Below are 22,434 nucleotides of genomic sequence, written 5' to 3'. Positions count from 1 at the left end.
TTTATCCTCTGCTGCCTTCTCTACTTCATCCCTCAAAGCTACCCATTCTTCTTCTACTGTATTTCTTTCCCCCATTCCTGTCAATTGTTCCCTTATGCTCTCCTTGAAACTCTGTACAACCTCTGGTTCTTTCAGTTTATCCAGGTCCCATCTCCTTAAATTCCGACCTTTTTGCAGTTTCTTCAGTTTTAATCTACAGTTCATAACCAATAGATTGTGGTCAGAGTCCACATCTGCCCCTGGAAACGTCTTACAATTTAAAACCTGGTTCCCAAATCTCTGTCTTACCATTATATATGCTATCTGAAACCTTTTAGTATCTCCAGGCTTCTTCCATGTATACAACCTTCTTTTATGATTCTTGAACCAAGTGTTAGCTATCATTAAGTTGTGCTCTGTGCAAAATTCTACCAGACGGCCTCCTCTTTCATTTCTTCCCCCCAATCCATATTCACCTACTACGTTTCCTTTTCTTCCTTTTCCTACTGTTGAATTCCAGTCACCCAAGGCTATTAAATTTTCATCTCCCTTCACTATCTGTATAATTTCTTTTATTTCATCATACATTTCTTTAATTTCTTCGTCATCTGCAGAGCTAGTTGGCATATAAACTTGTACTACTGTGGTAGGCGTGGGCTTCGTGTCTATCTTGGCCACAATAATGCGTTCACTATGCTGTTTGTAGTATCTTACCCGCACTCCTATTTTTTTATTCATTATTAAACCTACTACTGCATTCCCCCGTTTTGATTTTGTATTTATAACCCTGTATTCGCCTGACCAAAAGTCTTGTTCCTCCTGCCACCGAACTTCACTAATTCCCACTATATCTAACTTTAACCTATCCATTTCCCTTTTTAAATTTTCTAACCTACCTGCTCGATTAAGGGATCTGACATTCCACGCTCCGATCCGTAGAACGCCAGTTTTCTTTCTCCTGATAACGACGTCCTCCTGAGTAGTCCCCGCCCGGAGATCCGAATGGGGGACTAGTTTACCTCCGGAATATTTTACCCAAGAGGACGCCATCATCATTTAACCATACAGTAAAGCTGCATGCCCTCGGGAAAAATTACAGCTGTAGTTTCCCCTTGCTTTCAGCCGTTCGCAGTACCAGCACAGCAAGGCCGTTTTGGTTAGTGTTACAAGGCCAGATCAGTCAGTCATCCAGACTGTTGCCCCTGCAACTACTGAAATCCCGTGGCGGAAGAACTGGATGTCTTTTGTGGGGATCCATGAATCGATTCAATTTTGCACTTGTTCATATGATCAGAAGTGCTGGTCAGCCAGACTGTATGCCACGGATAGAAAAAGGTGGTAGTCAGAGAGAGCAATGTATGGAGAATTTGGGGGGGGGGGGGGGGGGGGGACAGAACTTCTCATTTCAACATTTCCATTTATATTTTGATGCGCGACATGGTGTCAAGCACTGCCCTGCTGCAAAATTACCTTCAAGTGTCGATCACTGTATTGTGGCTGTTTGTGTTTCAGTGCTGGGCTTGAACACATCAATTGCTTTCAATAATGATATCCTGTGACTGTCTTCGTCTGTTTCAGTAGCTACAAAAATGTTCTGTCGTCCACCGCCATGCCAGTCTTCGACATCAAAATCGCCATTCTTAAGGCGTTGAAAACATTCTCTGCACGTTCTTCCACTAATAATTTCCTCCCCATTGGTTGTAACCAGCATTTTAAGAGCCACTGCCACAGATTTCTTCATGTTAAAGAAGAAAGTTAAAACTTCCCACAAATGGCGAGAAATGGGTCCATAAGTTGACGTACTTAATTGAAAATAATCTTATGATGCCATCACAAATCAACTAATATTTTTATGGCATTGTGTTTACAGATGCCTAAGCTTATTGTATTACACCTATGACCAACCAGCCAAACCCCACTTGCCGCTACTGCCGTCTATTGCAAAACGGCGGGAGCAAAGTTGTAGACCTAATAACTTAGAAAAGTTACAATCTCTTACCATAAGCTACAATGCTTATTCAGACAGGCAGGTGTTAAACTACACACACACACACACACACACACACACACACACACACACACCAAAAAAAAAAAGAGTCACTGATGTCCTCACTTCATTGAAAAGTAAATTCCCTTATTGTGATGCAGGCAGTTGCTTGTACAGATATTATTGTTGTGGACTTCAGTTCAAAGACTGATTTTATGCAAATCTCTATAATAGTCTATCCTGTGCGAACCATTTCATCTGATTAGTTCCTACAACCTACATATATATGTACCTGCTTACTGTATTCATGCTTGCGTCTCCATCTTCAATATTTATGCCCCACACTTCCCTACATTACCAAACTGAGTATTCCTTGATACCTTAGGATGTGTGCTACCAACTGATCTCTAATTTTAGTTAATCTGCACCATAAATTTCTTTTTTTCCCTGATCTGATTTCATTGCCCCTATTCATTATTTAGTCTATCCATCTAATATTCAACATTCATCTAAAGCACAATATTTCAAAAGATTCTCTTCTCTTCTTGTCTGAATTGCTTATTATCCAAGTTTCACTTCCATGTAATGTTACTTATCAGACAAATATCTCCAGAAAATACTTCTTAAACACTTAAACTTATCCTAGATGTTAATAAATTCTTTTTCAGAAATGAGTTCTTGCACTATCGCCAGTTCATATTTTATATCCTCTGTACTTCAGCTGTCATCAGTTATTTTGTTGCTCAAATAGCTGAAGTCATCTGCTACTTTTAGTGTCTCATTTTCTAATATGTCACCTGATTTAATTCAGCTACAGTCCATTACCCTTGTTGTACTTTTGTTGATGTTCATCTTGTAGCATCTTTTCAAGACAACAATTCTGTTCAACTGTTGTTCCCAGTCGTTTGCTGCTTCTGACAGAATTACAGTGTCATTACCAAACCCCAAAGTTATTATTTATTTTCCCTAGACTATAATTCCCTAAACAAACTTCTCTTTGGTTTCCTTCACTGCTTATTCTGTGCACAGATCGAATAACATAGGAGACAGGCCACAAACCTGTCTCCCTTCTTTTTCAGCTACAGCTTCCCTGTCATGTTCTTTGACTCATATAACTGGAATCTGGTTTATGTACAAGTTGTAAATAACCTTACGCTCACTGTATTTTATTCCTGCTATCTTGAAAATTTCAAAGAGGGGACCCAGACAACATTCTCAAAAGCTTTCTGTAGATCTACAAATGCTATAAACGTAGGCTTACCTTTCTTCAATCTATCCTCTAAGATAAGTGATAGGATAATTTCTGTCTTGCATGTTCCTCTGTTTCTCCAGAACCCAAATGTATCCTTGCCAAGGTTGGTTCCTACCAGGTTTTTCATTGTTATGTGAATAATTTGTGTCTACATTTGCAATCATGACTTGTTAAGTCGATGGTTTGGTAGTATTCACTCCTTTCAGTGCCTGCTTTCTTCCCTTATGTAGACGGTCTGTTTATTTCCTTATGTAGATTCTCTGTATATATATTCATCTCTCACTTCTTTGCTTTGTACTGGCTTGCCATCTGAGCTCGATATCTGTGCAGTTGTTTCTCTTGTCTCAGAAATCTAATTGTGAAGAGCTATTCTAATTTTATTTCATGTATTGGCTTTAGTTGCTCTGTCTTTTCCATGGAAGAATGTTGATACTCAAGCTATCTGTATTAAACAATAGACTTTAAGACTCGAATAATCTGTTTTGTGTAGGAGTAGACATCAGTGTTGACTGAGTAATCTTTACTTTATGTAACACATCTGAAGGGTCAGGTACTGCGATTTTTGTCTTTAATCATCCTTAAACTTTTTTTTGTTCCAGAGTGTTTTTGACAAATTGGATGCAAATGAAATGCTGAAGGCAAGGTCTCGATCAAACCCATTTGAGACTATTCGTGGTGCAATCTTTTTGAACCGTGCTGCAGTGAAAATGGCGAACATGGACAAAGTGTTTGATTTCATGTTCACAAACCCTCATCATGAAAATGGTGTATGTATCTCAGCATGAATCTTGCTTCATTCCATGTCATGTTCGATAGCATCTTGCATAGTAACTGTTTTGTTTGTACAAATTGGATGAGAAACTAATTAGCATTCTATGCGCTAAGAAAGGTATTAATTATCTGTAGGTTTGTAGTACTAATTAGTTTGCTTTCACAACAGCCTGTCTTTACTGTAGAAAATGTACAAAGGTGAATCAAAAGGGTTATAATGAGTTATGTGAATGAATCTTAACACTCAGTTGTGCAGATACATTGGCGTGCGGTGCAGCTACCATTACATTTCAACACAGTCTTTTGCCTATTGAAAGATTTATTGTGATGGTGCACCACAATAACATTATTTGCTTGAAGGAAGCCATTGTCAGTTCCCAGCAGCTACCATGCTTTGCCATATTAAATGTTCATATTAGATATAAACTCCCTATAATCCAGATACTTGTCAGTGATCCAAAGTACTGTAAAGCAGTGGGTGTCAAGGTATGACTGAAGGAAGGAACAATGTAGTTGCAGTGTTTCTTATGGCAGTTGATATATACAGTATGTATGTGTGTTTTTAAGGGGGGGTAGGTACTTTTTGAGTATGAGTAATAACTTTAACAAAAACAAAACTGAAACATGCATTTTTTGAACAACTGTATAAAATAAATAGGCCACAAAACATTATTGAGACGAGTCAGTGTCTAAGTATTGACTGTAGTGTGCTAGTTAGTTAGTTACATATTCCAGGGATCATTTTGCATGATAGATCATAATAATGTGGACCAAGTCATTTTACATTCACATCACAAATTAATTTGTACATGTGGTTACATTCTGAACATTGTAAGTTTGGTGTTCTTTTACAAAAATAAAAAAGATATGCAGATGTGAGTTAGTAATTTCTACCCACCACCTCTTACACATTACAGTAATATCAAACAATGGAAAATCCGGGATGGAATGTAACAGTATTGTGAAAAAGAAAGTTGCTACTCACCATAAAGCGGAGATGCTGAGTCACAGATAGCCACAACAAAAAGACTGTCACAAATAATAGCTTTCGGCTGGTAAGGCCTTTGTCAGAATTATACGGCAAACATACACATACTCACCCATGTAAATGCAACTCACACATACTGGCCTCAGTTGCCTGAGACTGCAGTCGTGTGTGTGTGTTTCGTTTGCATGGGTGTTTATGTGTGTGTTTGCCATCTAACTCTGACAAAAGCCGTACCGGCTGAAAGCTATTATTTGTGACAGTCTTTTTGTTGTGCCTATGTGTGACCTAGCATCTCCGCAATATGGTGAGTAGCAACTTTCCTTTTCACAATAACATTACAATAATAGAAATTCTTCTACGAAATAGGATTTGTCAGGGAGAAACTTTCTCAGCATGTTAGAAATTTTACTTTGTTATCTGTTGGACATTTTATATCACTGGCTAAGTGATCATAAAGTTTTTTTGCATCATTGTGCGCCACTTTGTATGCTGAAGACAACCTTAATGTGGAGTAATGGATGCCATTTTTCCCTCTGCTGTAATTATGTACCTCATTGCTCCTTTTGAACTTTAGTGGATTATTTACAACAAATTTCACGAGAGAATAAATATACTGTGAAGCAGAAGTCAGAATGCCCAACTCAAACATACGTCTACATAATGATTGTGGGCGAGAACCACATATTATTCTTACAGTGCTATTTGCACAATAAAGACTTTCTTTCTCAAAGATGAGTTCCACCAGAACATTATTCCATATGACATTACTGAATGAAAATTTGCAAAATACTCCAACTGACAGATTTGTCTCTCCCCAAGAATTTCAATGATTCTAAGCGCGAACATGGCTGAACTAAATTGCTTTAGGAGTTCTAAAAGGTGTTTTTTCCGATTTAAATTCCTATCAATATGGATCCCAAAGAACTTTGAAGTTTACACCCTATGTATTATTTCCTCACCATGTGTTAAACTTATCATTGATGTTGTACCTCTAGTTGCACAGAACTGAATATGTTGTCTTTTTTCAAAATTGAGAGTGAGACCATTTACAGAAAACCAGTCAATGACACTTTTAAGAACTTTGTTTACCATTTCTTCTGTTTCTCTATGTATGCTTGGCGTGATTACAATACTATTGTAATCTGCAAAGAGTACTAATTCTGCTTGTTGTATACTAGACAGAAGGTCATTTACATATATGAGGAACAGTATTGGACATAAGACTTACCCTTGGGAAACGCTATACGTGATTTCTCCCCAGTCAGAATTTTGTACCTGGGCTATATAGCTTGAATTACAAAGTACAACTTCCTGCATTCTTTTTGAAACCCCCATGCCGGTCCGGGGGTTAGAATAGGCCCAAGATATTCCTGTCTGTCATAAAAGGTGACTAAAAGGAGTCTCACACATTTCGGCCTATATGTGATGGTCCCCTGTAGGCTTTGACCTCCATATTTCAAAATTTTCCGGAGAGCGAGCCAACTGGGGAAGGGTACCTTACATCGTACATTGTCCATTGTGCGCTGAGACCTTTTGCATCCTACGTCGACGTGGATCTTCACTTCTGCTCATTTTCCAGCTGTTGGGTGAGGTCACCCTTCATCCACTGTGCAGTATTATTTTTCGCACTGACGATGGTAATGGACTTCTTTGCACCTTGTATCCAGCACAGTAGCCAGTCCGTTGTGCTGGGGCCGCCATGTACCCTGTTAGTTATAGCCCCCTGACCACACAGGGATTTCGCTGCTGATGCCTGTGCCGTTAACTTCCCATGTATGCCAAGAGATAGATGCCCATCCCGCTGGGGCATTGGGACTCCTGGCAATGGCCATTCTGCTTGGTGGATTACATACGATGAAGCATAGTACATCATCTCTTGCTGGTGGTCAAACGCCAGCAGTCTCTAAGCTTTCCCGGGCTCATTTCAGCACTCAGAAGTACCACCCCAAATCGTTCCCCTCCCTGGCCACACTTTGGGAGGAATGTCAGGCTAAGGATGGCAGTGGCTCTTATTTGCCCTGGTATCTTGTACGTTTGAGAGCTGGTGGGAAATCTTTCTTGATGATGAAACCTTAGTTTTTTGTTGGGCATTTAGAGGACAAGTTTGGGGAGGCGGAGGGGTTGTCCAAAATGAGATCTGGGTCAGTCTTGATCAAAACAGCGTCCTTTGCCCATTCAAGGGCGTTACTCACTTGTGACAAGCTGGGGGATGTTTCTGTAACCATCTCACCCCAAAAGAGCTTAAATATGGTCCAGGGTATCATATTTCAGAGGGACCTTCTTTTGAAGTCTTGACGATGAGCTGCACGTCAATTTAGAGCGGCGAGGTGTACATTAAGTTTGACGTGTCCACCATGGTCTGAGGGTTAATCAGGTAGCCACCAGTGCCTTCATCTTGGCCTTCAAGGATGATACATTACCCGAGAAGGTCAAGGTGATGGTCTACTGCTGTGATGTAAATCCCTATCTCTCTCCCCCAATGTGTGCTTTAAATGCTGGAAGTTTGGCCATATATCTTCCCGCTGTATTTCCAGCGTCACATGTCGAGATTGCTGATGCCCATCACATCCCAATACTCCATGTGCCCCACCTCTCATCTGCTCGCCAGACTGCAGGATTCCCCAGAAAGAAAGGAAAGTCATGGAATACAAGACCCTGGACTGACTGACCTACACTAAGGCTAAGAGGAAATTTGAATGCCTACATCCTGTACGCAAGACATCGTCTTACACCACCGCTACAACAGTTGTAGCCCCATCAGTTCTGCCAACCTCAGTCACCTCTCAGAGCCAGAATACTAAACCTGCCCCCGTGATGGTAGAGGGCACTTCCCTCCCTGTTGCTCCTGCACCACCTACTTCAGGAGCAACACCCTCCCAACCATCGGGGACATCCGTCCCCACTTCTAAGCCAGAGAAGTGTACAACTTCTTTGGCTCCTCTCGCTAGGAAGGGATCCCTTGGGTCACTCCCTTCACAGGTTTCTGCTAGTGGGGAAAATGACACCTGCCAGTAGCTGCAGAGCCCGAAAGCAGCTGGTCGTAGGGCTTCACACTCATCCTCAGTCCCGGAGACCGTATCAGTGAAGTCCTCCCAGCCAGGGAAACCCAAGGAACAGCGAAATAAATAAATAAATAAATAAATAAAAAAGATCTCCAAGACCAAGGGAATTGTGGTGGCACCCACACCACCGCTATCAACAAGCTCTGCGTCTGAGGATGAGGTGGAAATTCTGGCGTCCGCTTAGGACCTAGATCTTGCCGGACCCTCAGACACAATGGATATAGGCTGCTCAGGCAATAAGTTGGTGGCAGCAGGTGGCACTGAGGCATAAACTGCCTCATTGAATGTCCCATGCCTTTCCAGTCTCATGATGATGTCATCCTCCAGTGGAATTGTGGCAGTTTTTTCCACCACCTGGCTGAGCTACGGCAACTGTTAAGCTCTACACCTGCTTTCTGCATCGCCCTCCATGAAACCTGGTTCCTGGCAATGTGGACCCCCTGCTCTCCACGGCTATAAGGGATATTACAGGAACCGTAGCGACTATAATTGAATGTCAGATGGAGTTTGCGTTTATGTTCTAAACTCAGTCTGTAGTGAAACTGTGTTCCGTCAAACCCCTCTTGCGGCTGTGGCTGTTAGAATAAGGACGGCGCAGGAAATAACTATCTGCAATGTTTATCTTCCTCCAGATGGTGCAGTACCCCTGAATGCATTAGCTGCACTGATTGATCAACTCTCTAAACCTTTCCTACTTTCGAGACATTTTAATACCCATAACCCCTTGTGGGGTGGCACTATGCTTACTGGCCGAGGCAGAGATGTTGAAACTTTACTGTCTCAGTTCGACCTCTGCCTCTTAAATACTGGGGCTGCCACACATTTCAGTGTGGCTCACGGTAGTTACTCAGCCATTGATTTATCAGTTGGCAGCCCAGGACTTCTCCCACCTATCCACTGTAGAGCACATGATGACCTGTTTGGTAGTGACCACTTCCCCATCTTCCTGTCACTGCCGCCGTGTCAGGTCTATGGACACCTGCCCAGATGGGCTTTAAACAAGGTGGACTGAGAAACTTTCACCTCTGTTGTCTCCGTTGAATCTCCCCCACATGGTAACAGTGATGTGATGGTTGAGCAGGTGACTACAACAGTAATTTCTGTGGCAGAAAACGCGATCCCTCGCTCTTTAGGGTGCCCCAAGCGAAAGGCAGTCCCTTCGTGGTCGCTGGAAGTCGCTGAAGCAATTAAGGAGTGTCGGCGAGTTGCACATCGGTGTAAGCGGCACCCTTCCCTGGAGCACCGCATAGCCTTTAAACGGCTCCGTGCCCGTGTTCGCCAACTTATCAAACAACGGAAGCAGAAGTGTTGGGAGAGATACGTGTCGACCGTTGGGTGCCATACATCACCTTACCAAGTCTGGGCAAAGATCAATCATGTTTTCAGCTACCAGACCCCAACAGATGTTCCCGGTGTTAAAATAAGCTCCTGGGCTACATCGGATCCACAGTCAGTTGATTAAACATCTCTCATCTGACTACAAGCGACATCTCCTCATCATCTTCAACTGGATCTAGTGCGATGGCGTCTTTCCATCACAATGATGGGAGAGCACCATCATTTCGGTGCTCAAACCTGGTAAAAACCCGCTTGATATCGATAGCTATCGGCCCATCAGCCTCCCCACCGTTCTTTGTAAGCTGCTGGAACGTATGGTGTGTCGGCAGTTGGGTTAGGTCCTCATATCCAGGAGAATAGGGTCCTGCAGGGCTCAGTATTGAGTGTATCTCTATTTTTAGTGGCTATTAATGGTCTAGCAGCAGTTGTAGGGCCGCCCTTCTCTCCCTCTCTGTCTACAGATGACTTGTGCATTTCGTACTGCTCCACAAGTACTGGTGTTGCTGAGCAGCACCTACAGGGAGCCATCCACAAGGCACAGTCATGGGCTCTAGACCACAGTTTCCAGTTTTCGGCTGTAAAGTCGTGTTATGCACTTCTGTCGACGTCGTACCGTTCATCTGTTTGTCTGGAACCAGAACTTTTCTGTAATGACGATCCACTCACTGTAGTGTAGGCATATCGATTCTTAGGACTGGTTTTCGATGCCCGATTGACTTGAATTCTTCACCTTCATCAGCGTAAGCGAAAGTGCTGGCAACACCTCAATGCCCTCCACTGCCTGAGCAACACCAACCGGTGTGCCATTGTGTTTACTCAACCCAGTGGACCACTGTGGCATTCGCCTAATGACAGGAGCTTTTAAGACGAGTCAGGTGACCAGTCTCTTGGTGAAGGCCGGAGTCCCTCCATTGCAGGTTTGGTGTGCACATCTGTTGGCCAGTTACGATGCACATGTTTGTAGTTCTCCTGCACATCCGAATTATCATCTCCTTTTCCCACCCATGGCGGTTCATCTCTCACATTGGTGGCCCAGATCAGGGCTTCCAATTGCAGTTCGTGTTCGATCCCTTCCTTCCAAACTGGAGTCCTTGCCTTTACCACCTGTACTTGAGGTCAGTTCAGGTACACCTCTGTAGGGTGCACCTAGGCCACTGCTTCGCCTGGACCTTTCATGTGGCCCTAAGGACTCAGTTAAACCCGCGGCTCTCCACTGCCACTTCCTCTCAATTCTTCACATGTATCGAGGCCATGAAGTGGTTTACACCGATGGCTCGATGGCTGATGATTACGTCGGGTTTGCATTTGTCCATGTTGGACATATTGAACAGACTGCCAAGCTGGTGATTATATCCCATGCTCTTGAGCACATCAGTTCATGCCCTGGGGAGTCGTTCCGTCTGTGTACTGACTCAGTGAGCAGCCTACAAGCTATCGACCTGTGCTACCCTTGTCATCCTTTGGTAGAGCTGGAATGGTCCAGTCATTTAGTGGTGTTTGTCTGGACCCCAGGTCACATCAGCATCCCAGGCAATGAACTTGCCGACAGGCTGGCCAAACAGGCTACGCAGAAACCGCTTATGGAGATCGGCTTCTCTGCAGCTGACTTGTGTTCAGTACTACGCCGCAAGGTTTTGCTGCTTTGGGAGACGGAATGGCATAGTCCCAGTATGCACAACAAACTGTGTGCCATTAAGGAGACTACAAATGTGTGGAAGACCTCCATGCGCCCTCTCGCAGGGACTTTGTGGTTCTCTGTCGACTCCACATTATCCTTGCTTAGGTGACACACGGCTCCCTCCTGCACTGAGGCTGGATGTTGTAATGTGTCACAGAGTGAATGGCTTTTCCTTTTATTCTCGTGGTTGGCCAGCCATGGTCATCTGCTCTCTTGTTTCTATCCCTTTTATCTATTTCTTGCTTCTCTCTGTGGTTTTCTTTTCCTGTTTTGTCTATAGTAGTCTTGGTTGTCCTGTCGTTCTTCTGGTTTTTCGTTTCTCCTGTTATTATGTTGTACGTCTGCTTTCTTTTCTTCTTTCTCTTGTGTAATTATTTTAATAGGAACAAGGGACTGATGACCTCACAGTTTGGTCCCTTCCCCCCCCCCCCCCCCCCCCCCCCCCTTTTAAACCAACCAAACAACCAATCTTTTGGATAGATATGACATTATCCCATGAAATGTAAAATTTATCTAGGAGAATGCTCTGATTTGCACAGTCAGATGCCTAAGAGAGGTTGCAGAAAATACCAACTGGCACTTGGGGAGTGAATGGTATAAATGGCATTTTCAGTAGGGCAGCTCTTCTGAAACCCAATCTGTGATTTGCTAAGAATACTATTTCTGATAAGGTGAGATACTATTCTAGAATGCATCATCTTCTCAAAAATGATGGAGAATGGTGTCAGCAGCGAAATAGGTTGGTAGTTATTGACATCTCTTGTATCACCTTTCCTAAAGACGGGTTTAACAGTAACATTTTTCAGTCTCTCTGGAAAAATGTCTTGAGTTAGTGATGCATTACACATTTCCTTTAAGACTGTTCATATTACATGAGAACAAATTTTTGTACTCGATTGGAAACATCATCAAAACCAGATGAGCTTTTATTTTTGAGAGGATGTGTAATTTTTGTAATTTTAGAAGGAGAAGTTGGTGATACATTCATACGAATGAATTTTATGGAAGTTACATTTTCAACATATAGTTGTAATTTTGCTCTTGATCTGTTTGTTCCTATGCTTTCTACCATACTTAAGAAATGATTATTAAATGCATTTGCTACCTATGACTCATCATTTATAGCCCTTCCATTCAGTTTAATAGTAATGTTGTCTTGTTCTGTGGCTGGTTCTGGTTGTCCGTCTCTCGTTTCACTGCATTCCATATAAGAATTGATTCTGATTCTGTTCTTTGATTTTTTTAATAACCTTTCTTTGTAATTTTTAGTTTGTAGTGCACAACTACTGCAGGATCCCTACTTGTTCTTACCAAAAGATTCATATCCCTTTTACTGTCACAAGGTTCTTTAATCCCTCTAGTGATCTGTAGTGTTTTACATGGCTATTTAGTGTTCTTTCTGAGTAGCTTAACAGAAAGCTATTTTCAAATAATGATATGAATTTGTCATGGAGTAGTTTAAATTACATATTAGCATTTGGTTCATAATAAATTCATGTAAACTATTGTTAAAATATATGTCTGGAGCCATTAATTATTTGAAGTGATTTCCACTGAGGAGTATCCATATGTAAGGCGCTAAGGTATTTATCCTCGCTAACTGTGCATCATTATCAGAGAGAGCATTTGTTACAGGGTAAACAGTTATTTTCTTGCCTTGAGCTTCATCAGAGAAAAAGTTGTCAATTAGGGTCCTACGGTCTTTACCCATCAGTGTTGAAAAGATAATTACCACTAGCGTATGGGGATTTGTTTCAGGCATTACTGGACTGTTGTGCCGTATCTTTTTATTGAGTGACATGGGCTGGATTTGTACATAAGGTTGAAGCTACAGAGTGTCACTAAAATAGAGAGCGCTCCAGAACCACATAAATTAATGATGGAGAACTTGATCTTTGAATAATCTGTGAAATAATGTGTTTATCCCACTATTTGAGGCATATTCAAATGAGGACCTTTATAAGTTTTACTTTCTATCTTAAAACTGAATTTGTATTGTTAGTCACCTCAGAATGAGTTTTCAAATGCTTTGCATGCAGAATAGGTATCAATGCTGGTAATAACAAAAAATGTGATGTCATAAGACATATGCATGTGAAGGATGCTGCTGAACTTTCATAGCCGTGTTGACTGGATGATATCCTGTTACCAGGGTGCATTGGTCTGTATTGATAGAACAACCCCCTCCCCCTCCCCCCTGCACCTTCTACAGCATTTTCTTTATTAGTTGCATGTTAGGATGATTTCTGTGATGTACTGTATGGATCACTGTGTAATTAGCTCACCTCATGAAACTGAAAGCAGTAATAGTAGCCTAAAATAGTCTGTATTTTTTTTTTAAGCAATGGATTCAAGACGTAATACTTTAACAATTTTCCACTTTCATTACGGCCAATCACGTCATGACCACAACATTGTGATCTGTCTTCATTTGTGTTATTTACCATGTCCCACATATAACTGATGAGAGACAAATCAGTCAACCATGTTGCATTGAAGGCTGTGAGTATTATGTAGGGCTTGATGAAGTGCATCAATGAACACTGTCCTGATAGAGAAGTACATCACTTTCCTGTTGTTAGATTGACAGAACAGGCTGAACATTCTGAATGTATCTGTGACTGTTCAATATTCCTCCACAAACACAACAAGTGAACGAGAATCAGGACGGATGTTGCTACCAACCATGTAGCCAGTATTTGGAGCTCTCTGTTGTTAATGAGTATACTCTGGAAGTGAATCTTGATGTTCTCGTGACATATTAATTGAGCCATAAAATTGCAAGAATTCTGCTGTAACTACACATGGTGTGTTGCTGATATTTCAGCTGTAAACCATCCAACCATTTTTTGGAGTGTTTTGCTCCAAAGATGGCCGGCCACTTTTCCCGTCGAAATATTACAGCTAACCATCTTTGGAGTGCTTCACTCTGAAGATTGCTGGATGGTTTGCAGTTGAAATTTTAGTTACCAACAGAGTATGTTTATGGCTGAATTCCATTAATTTTGTGGATGACGTTTCGCAAATTGTTGCTCTCTTTGTCAGTACCTTATAGAACAATGAGCACCACCTTACATGCAGGAAAGAATTGGTCTCCTGTTGAAATGCTGCTGAGCACCATTTCATCCTCTAGTTCACCCTTTCACGCCATTACTGGAGACATGCAAGATGATGATGTACTGTGGAAGGAAGCTGAGCTGAGGCGTACTCCCAACAGTTGATTCCTGTGGTCTTAGATCAGATTTTTAGATGCCACAGTTGCTTGTACCTGTGCGGTGTAGGCCATGTAATCTGGCACAGACATCCTCACAATGTGCTGAACTGGGCATGCATCACTGTTATATGGTGATCTTAAATTTGTGTGAATGGTCCTCTGGCTGCTATAGCGAGCTCTGCAGTGCCACTGATGTGTTACTTCCAGCTTATGTATCAATGCTCTGTAAGCACTATTTAGTCTATTCCCCCACCCCCTCACCCCCTCATAATTGCTCATCTGTTTGAACGAAACAAGACTATGTTGCAAAGGCTTGGTTCTTCCCTGTTTTTGCAGACAGAACCTTACTGCATCATGTACTGCTTTTCACAGTTCAAGGGCAGATGACACACTTGTGTCACAACTACTGTGTCACATGACAACAGCAACTTACATGGGGGGATGTTCCAAGAATCATGAATTTTCAAGCAACTTTTTATGACCCTCACATGGGCCCAACAATGTCTCTTGAACAGGATCAACCTCCCTAACAACAAATTAAAATTGTCTATTATTACATGTACCAAATAATAATAGTTCTTGGCAATATATTCATCCGATTATACAAAGTAGTTGCTGATTAAGAGGGATGAAGTTCAGGCATTACTTGGCTGATTGTAGTAATGAAAGTTCCATTAATCCTAGCAATGATAGAAGCCAACATTTCATAATTAATAGCATTCTGCACAGTAAATGATTGCGTTGGTCAGAGTGCACAGATAGAGGCGGGTTGGAGAACAACTGAGGAAGTGACTGCCATTGGATAGTCTTGTATTTGCTGCTACAGAAATTCACATGAAAGGCTGACTATGTCAGCAGTGCTCTCACTGCAAGTGCTCTTTCTGGATGTAGGTGATGGCACATAAATTGATACGTCTGTATCTTTCATTTACACATGCAGTGGGGTTGTTAACAGTTGTTAAAATCAATCACATTATGGAAAGCTGTATGTTTAACAGCTAGGTGATCCATTTGGTCCTTGCCAATAGACAGTGCTCATTCATGTAAGTGCATTGTTGATTGGGTCATCCCTTTGTAGAGCACTGTACAGTGGTCATAGCATAGTTGGTAAATGATGTGACTGCTTTCACAGGTGGTACCACTTCTGATGAGGTAGGAAGTGCCAGTTAAAAGATTGGAACAGAAGGTAATGAGTGGATGGACAGGTGTTGCATTTGGATATTCCCCAATTATATGGCTCTTGGGTATGGGATTACAGCAGGTGTGGAAAGTGATGAATAATAATATTATAGATTGTGTTTAAATACTACATCTGATGAAGTGGGCAAAATAATGTCCAAGACAGGATACTCATATTTCAGGTCACAGTAGTCTCCTGGCAGACAATTTGGTTCATTTGTTCCAGCTCCGAGTGATCTTGCATGGTGAAGGTGTTGTTCCTATCTGGCTTTCTCCATCAACTCTCTGCAGTTTCTTTTCCTTAACCACATGACACCATATTTGTTAACATCTAGCCCACTTCATCCACACAAACACCTCCTCTCTTTGTGCAATTTGAGTTTTCTGTTACCCCTTTTCCTAAAACTTGTAAGTCAAATGTCGTGGTGGTTGTTTTCAAAAAGACATGACCAGTTTCCTTCCCCTTCCCTCAAATCAATCAACCAACTGTGACCAATTTTTTTACCAAGTGAGGTGGCACAGTGGTTAGTAGACTTCGCACACTGGACTTGCATTCTGGAGCGAGACCATTCAAATCCATGTCTGGCGATCCAGATTTAGGTTTCCCGCGATTTACCAAAATTGCTCCATGCAAATGCCAGAATGGTTCCTTTGAAAGAGCATGACTGATTTCCTTCCCCATCCTTGAAACAATCAGAGTGGTCCGCAACTGTGTGAAATACACTACTGGCCATTAAAATTGCTACACCAAGAAGAAATGCAGATGACAAATGGGTATTCATTGGACAAATAAATTATACTATAACTGGCATGAGATTACATTTTCACGCAATTTGGGCGCATAGATCCTGAGAAATCAGTACCCAGAACAACCACCTCTGGCCATAATAACAGCCTTGATACGCCTGGGCATTTAGTCAAACAGAGCTTGGATGGCATGTACAGGTACAGCTGCCCATGCAGCTTCAACACGATACCAGAGTTCATCGTGAGCAGTGACTGGCGTATTGTGATTAGGCAGTTGCTTGGTCACCATTGACCAGACATTTTCAATTGGTGAGAGATCTGGAGAATGTGCTGGCCAGGGCAGCAGTCGAACATTTTCTGTATCCAGAAAGGCCCATACCATCACGTCAGGTGATGTGCCAGTATGGCAATGACGTATACACACTTCCAATGTGCGTTCACCACGATGTCACCAAACACGGATGCGACCATCATGATGCTGTAAACAGAATCTGGATTCATCCGAAAAAATGACGTATTGCCATTCGTGCACCCAGGTTCGTCGTTGAGTACACCATCGCAGGCGCTCCTGTCTGTGACGCAGCGTCAAGGATAACCGCAGCCATGGTCTCCGAGCTGACAGTGCATGCTGCTGCAACGTCGGCAAACTGTTCGTGCAGATGGTTGTTGTCTTGTAAACGTCCCCAACTGTGGACTCAGGGATCTAGACGTGGCTGCATGATCCGTTACAGCCATGTGGGTAAGATGCCTGTCGTGTTGACTGCTAGCGATACGAGGCTGTTGGGATCCAGCACTGCATTCAGTATTGCCCTCCTGAACCCACCGATTCTATATTCTGCTAAAAGTCATTGGATCTCGAACTACGCGAGCAGCAATGTCGCGATACGATAAACCGTAATCGCGATAGGCTACAATCCACTTTTATCAAAGTCGGAAATGTGATGGTACGCATTCCTCCTCCTTACACGAGGCATCACAACAACTTTCCTCATGTCAGCATGTTGTAGGTGTCGCCAACGGCGCCAACCTTGTGTGAATGCTCTGAAAAGCTAATCATTTGCATATCACAGCATCTTCTTCCTGTCTGTTAAATTTCGCGTCTGTAGCACATCATCTTCGTGGTGTAGCAATTTTAATGACCAGTAGTGTATTATTCCGGATTATTCACTGCATGTAAATTTCATGACATAAGCTGCAATAGGTATAAATGTATTACTCAGTTATAACGATAAAAACTGTCTCGGTGCCTTGTGGTGGTGTCATTCTCCCTGAGTTGGAATTAAAGACTGCAATATAAGGGAATGGACAGTGACATACAGAAATTTGGATTTGGTTGTGGAGTGTGCGCGAATAGCTGAAATAGTTAAGATGACCACTCTTGATAGATGGGAAATCCAGGTTCAAGTCCTGGTCCAACACAAATTTTCACATGTCACAGTTGGATAATACATCTCTACCCATTGCAGCTGATTTTTGAAAGTCTCTTCGGGTTTGCTGCCGGATCCTAAAATCAACTTGACTCGATATTTCGGCGATCCAACTGTTCGCCATCTTCAGGAAATGCTGCTTCTGCTGATGAGTCCCGCTGGGAACTGATGCCAGGTTGCAAATCAACATCCTATATAGGCCACCGTTCAGTACACGGCGCATGCGCCTCCCATCACGGTTTCTGCCTTCCAAAACAGGGAGGTGGCGCCGCCCTTAGTGAAACACTGCTGGCAACGATATATCGCAATCAAGGCCGCACCGAAGAACGTTCAGTTTTGATGCGAGATAACACAGGATTCCACGTTTTGCTTAGAGGACACCCATTGTCTCTGTTGATTAAATTATCAGCCAACCTAATTTCAATCGCCTCTTTATAGACACTGTTCCAAAAACCGGAAATGTTGGCAACCACAACAATTTCCTCAAATTTCATTTTGTGTCCCTCATTTAGGCAGTGTTCTGCTACCGCCGATTTTTCCGGCTGTTGTAGCCTCGTGTGATGGCAATGTTCCACACACCTGTCATGCACTGTACGAATAGAACAGCCAACGTAAGCTTTCCCACATTGACATGGGATTTTATACACCCCGGGTTTCCTAAGTCCCAAATCATCCTTCACAGAGCCGAGCAGAGCCCTAATCTTAGAAGGTGGACGGAACACACTCTTAATGTTAAAATTCCTTAAAATTCGTCCAATCTTAAATGATAAGCCTTCAGCATAAGGAAGAAAGGCCACAGATGTATGTTCCTCTTCGTACACCTCCGGAGATGGTCCAAACTCCATAGCCCGACGAGGGACAGTGTCTATAAAGAGGCGATAGAAATTAGGTTGGCTGATAATTTAATCAACAGAGACAATGGGTTTCCTCTAAGCAAAACGTGGAATCCTGTATTATCTCGCATCAAAACTGAACGTTCTTCGGTGCGGCCTTGATTGCAATATATTGTTGCCAGCAGTGTTTCACTAAGGGCGGCACCACCTCCCTGTTTTGGAAGGCAGAAACTGTGATGGGCAGCGCATGCGCCGTGTACTGAACGGTGGCCTATATAGGACGTAGATTTGCAACCTGGCGTTAGTTCTCAGTGGGACTCATCAGCAGAAGCAGCATTTCCTGAAGATAGCGAACAGTTGGATCGCCAAAATATTGAGTAAAGTTGATTTTAGGATCCGGCAGCAAACCCGAAGAGACTTTAAAGACTTATTACGCCGGGAAAGCCTACGTAATCACATTGCAGCTGATGTCATGAAATTCGCATCTGGAAAATAATTTCAAATGATCTAATGACCTTGATGGTGGTGGGTCATTAAACAGTAATTTTTCTCCTTATTTTTCTTCTCCATTCTTCACCAGAGCTTGTGCTCTGTCTCTAATGATCTCACCATCAGAATTTTGTAAAACATTAATCTTCCTTACTTCCAGTGCCAAGGTCTTACTACTGTCAAATATATCTCATTTAAAGAAGACAAGCTGTGACATTGACATATTTTAATGGGTTTTCTAAAGCATTTTTCTGCAAGCATTTTGCGAATGTGATCAAAGGATTTATAGAAATTAGAAAGAGATATAAATTTTGTTTATTTACACAACCTTTTTATAATTGATAGTAAGAAAGAGAAATGCAAACTAATAGTTTGGTAGACTTTACTACACCCAGCTACACACATACAGAACAACCAACAGAGATTTTCAGTTTACAGTAAAGTCAAAGCCACTGCCATAACAACTGAATCCTTAATGTGATTGTAAACCTCTCCAGAGGAGGGTTGGAAGGCAGGAAGGATGATGGAGGGGAATATGACAAAATGTACTATGGTGCTGGTACTATGAAAGGCAAAGGAATAAGGGTCCAGGGCTTGAAGGAGATAGCTCTTGAGAAAAATTGAGACTCTGAAATCAGTTAAAAGGTTGTTACTTTTGCTGTCATGGCAGAATCATAAGCTTTACTTCACTTTGACGAACAAATGAGAAGCAATGGTTAGTGGCTTGCTCTGTTGATCTGGAATCATAGTACACACTAAATTTTGTAAAGGGATATCATATACATGATGACCGTTGGCTAAAATGGGAAAATGTTCATCTTAAATTGAAAACATTATACTCACTATAAAGAAATTGCTGCTTACATATTAACATTTATCTTCCAGGAAACCTCTTGTTCTAGTGCCCTCTTTGTGACATTTTGAAGAAAAGCTCTTGCTAAAATCCAAAAAGTACTTTGCAAAAAGCTGATGATTCAATACCATTATTTTTTTCTTTTTTTTCTTTAGATGTGCTCAAGAGCAGCTTCAAAACAGACTAACATCTTGGGAACATAGAGCATGTTTCATTGAGCACTATCCACCAGTTTGAGTGGCATTTATGAGACATGGGAGATGTTCCTCATGAGCCTGTGGAGAGGCATAAAATAGTAAGAACCTCATGTCAGGACCGTTTGATCCATGTCAGGACCAACGTTTGATCTTTAGTATACTTCACTGTTACGACTGGGGGGGGGAGGAAAGAAAGACTAACAAAGCATCTGTTGTCAAGTGTGTGCAGTCACCTCAGGGGTTCATGTCTGTTAAAAAAATTCCTGCCTGAGGCTATGTGTCAAAAATACAAGAATGAATGCTAGTTGTACTGGACAATCTCTGTATTCATTATAGAAACAGATTATGTTTTACTTTGTATACTCCATCACAGGAGGTATGTCAGGTTTTTTGCTAAATGTCATCGACAGATTACAATGAGTGCCCAAAAAGTTACTCATTTCACAATTAGTCCACCACTTTGTTTCCAAGACATGTCTTTTTTCTCATCAAGTTCACAGTTAATCAGTCACTTTGTTTCCAAGACAAGCAATTTCTGTAAGGAATTCAGTCTCATGTCAGCATAAATTCGTACTCTTGCATACTGTTAGCAGGTATGTAAATGAGTGGAGCTATATGGTCCGTGTTTGTTAGGAAGGCTACCAAAGTGCATTAATGTTGTCTGATGTGATATTTTTTATCAAGCCTGATCAAATATGTGTGGGTGTGCACAGTGTGGTGATGACTAGGGACTACTGTGAAGGGGTATGGAGACTGCTGCATGTTTTTGTGTGACAGCAATACAAGCAGGCATTCTAATATGAGAGTATCCAATGTTTGGCTGAATGTGAATATGAGTAAACCCACATATATTGTCAGAGTTCTTGTCATGTGACACCAAGGATCACTGTGTGATGTGATAGGGACATTGTGCTTGCTACCTGGGCATAAGTAATGGAAAGTGGGAAATAAACTGCATTAAAAAAAATTGCTGTCCCCTGGCATAATCTACAGTTAACTCCACAGTCCCCTAGGCTGTATTTAGTGGAGCTTGGAGAAAAATTGATTGTTAACAAGTGGTAGGACATAATTTTTAATAGTCACTGTTGTTTCTGCAATACCTCATTTGACTGTGTCTGTGACAAATGTGGCACCCATAAGAAACATCACATTCTGACAGTGTTTTGTAGAGAGAGGCTGTTGTAACTCCCACCATCATCAACCGGGGAGTCTATGGGTGTGATTCCAAGTCACATCGGGTAGCGATTCAGGGAAGCCTTGACTACTCAGTTATGTACCTTGGATATCGTACATACTCATGGATATTTCTGTTGGGTCAGTATCCAGACACTACCTTTCAGTGGCACAGTGCTCATCCACTCACAACATTTGTATCTATGAACTGCATACATGAGATCACAGTATCCTTTTGGGTAGCAAGCTACCCAAATCTCTTCTTGCACATGGCTTTAATCTACTGTGGGATAAACTCTGTTCCAATACCAGTATCTGTGGCTGCAAAGGCCAGTTGTGACAGTTAATGACCAACTTATCACGAGATAGCTTTATGGCACACTTCCCAACTGAACTAATGCATGCACTTAGGCACATGCTTTCCTGCTGAAAGGGCTGCCAACTTTGTTATGTGGTTTACTTAGTTTTGTTTTGTCTGAAGCGTATGAAGTTTCATTCTATCACTGTATTTTTCATCTGTGCTGCTGACTTAGGCACTTAGACACTGTTAAATGTTTTTTTATTTTTTTACACCTGTTATCAGTGATTTAATTGTATGTGTCTGTTTTAGTAATCTTTGAAAAGGAAATTACTGTTTATATCTCATGTTCCTTTTGGATAAATTTTGTTTTGTGCTATGGGCTACAAAATGAAACTATTGAAGGTATATAAAAATTAGTTGCTAAAATATAGTATTGCAATAGCAAATGGCTGACATGCTACATCAAACATTTTGGAGTCCAACTTGAATTACAATGGACTCTTAAACTTTTTTGACAAGTCACACTATAAAAAAAATTACTATTTCACAATTGTATATTTGTTGTAATTCACATTCCAGAAACCGCAGCTGGGGCCACATGACTTGCTTTATTTTGCCGACGTCTGTGCTGGCCCTGGAGGTTTCTCTGAATACGTATTGTGGCGAAAGAAGTGGCAAGCCAAGGGTTTTGGCTTCACGCTGAAAGGTGATCATGACTTTCGGCTGTCTGATTTCTATGCTGGACCCTGTGAGACATTTGAACCTCACTATGGTAAGGAGATCACATCATAGAAATTGTGTGATTAAGTGTGGTAAATTTTCACTCTATTACACTAAAATTTTAATATTCTGGGGAGCATCCAGTACTGTCGATGTGCGTTCATTAAAGTGTGACATCCCAACAGGGAATGGAATGTGCTACAGATGTTCAAAAAGATGACATGAAGCCCTGGTGTAGACACTTTA

At 41.8% G+C, this 22,434-nt stretch overlaps 1 protein-coding gene across 1 annotated transcript in view; it reads left to right on the top strand.

Moving 5' to 3' along the window:
- The window catches only part of LOC126101561 (cap-specific mRNA (nucleoside-2'-O-)-methyltransferase 1), a 275,895-nt gene that overhangs the window by 33,370 nt on the left and 220,091 nt on the right, over window positions 1-22,434 (top strand). The window contains exons 6-7 of the mRNA XM_049912198.1: window positions 3,818-3,985; window positions 22,048-22,240. Coding sequence (XP_049768155.1) covers window positions 3,818-3,985; window positions 22,048-22,240 — 361 coding nt within the window. The remainder of the gene's footprint in view (window positions 1-3,817; window positions 3,986-22,047; window positions 22,241-22,434) is intronic.

The sequence above is a fragment of the Schistocerca cancellata genome, chromosome 9, assembly GCF_023864275.1.
Source record: "Schistocerca cancellata isolate TAMUIC-IGC-003103 chromosome 9, iqSchCanc2.1, whole genome shotgun sequence".
Lineage (NCBI taxonomy): Eukaryota > Metazoa > Arthropoda > Insecta > Orthoptera > Acrididae > Schistocerca > Schistocerca cancellata.
This window is presented reverse-complemented; position numbering and strand designations above follow the sequence as displayed.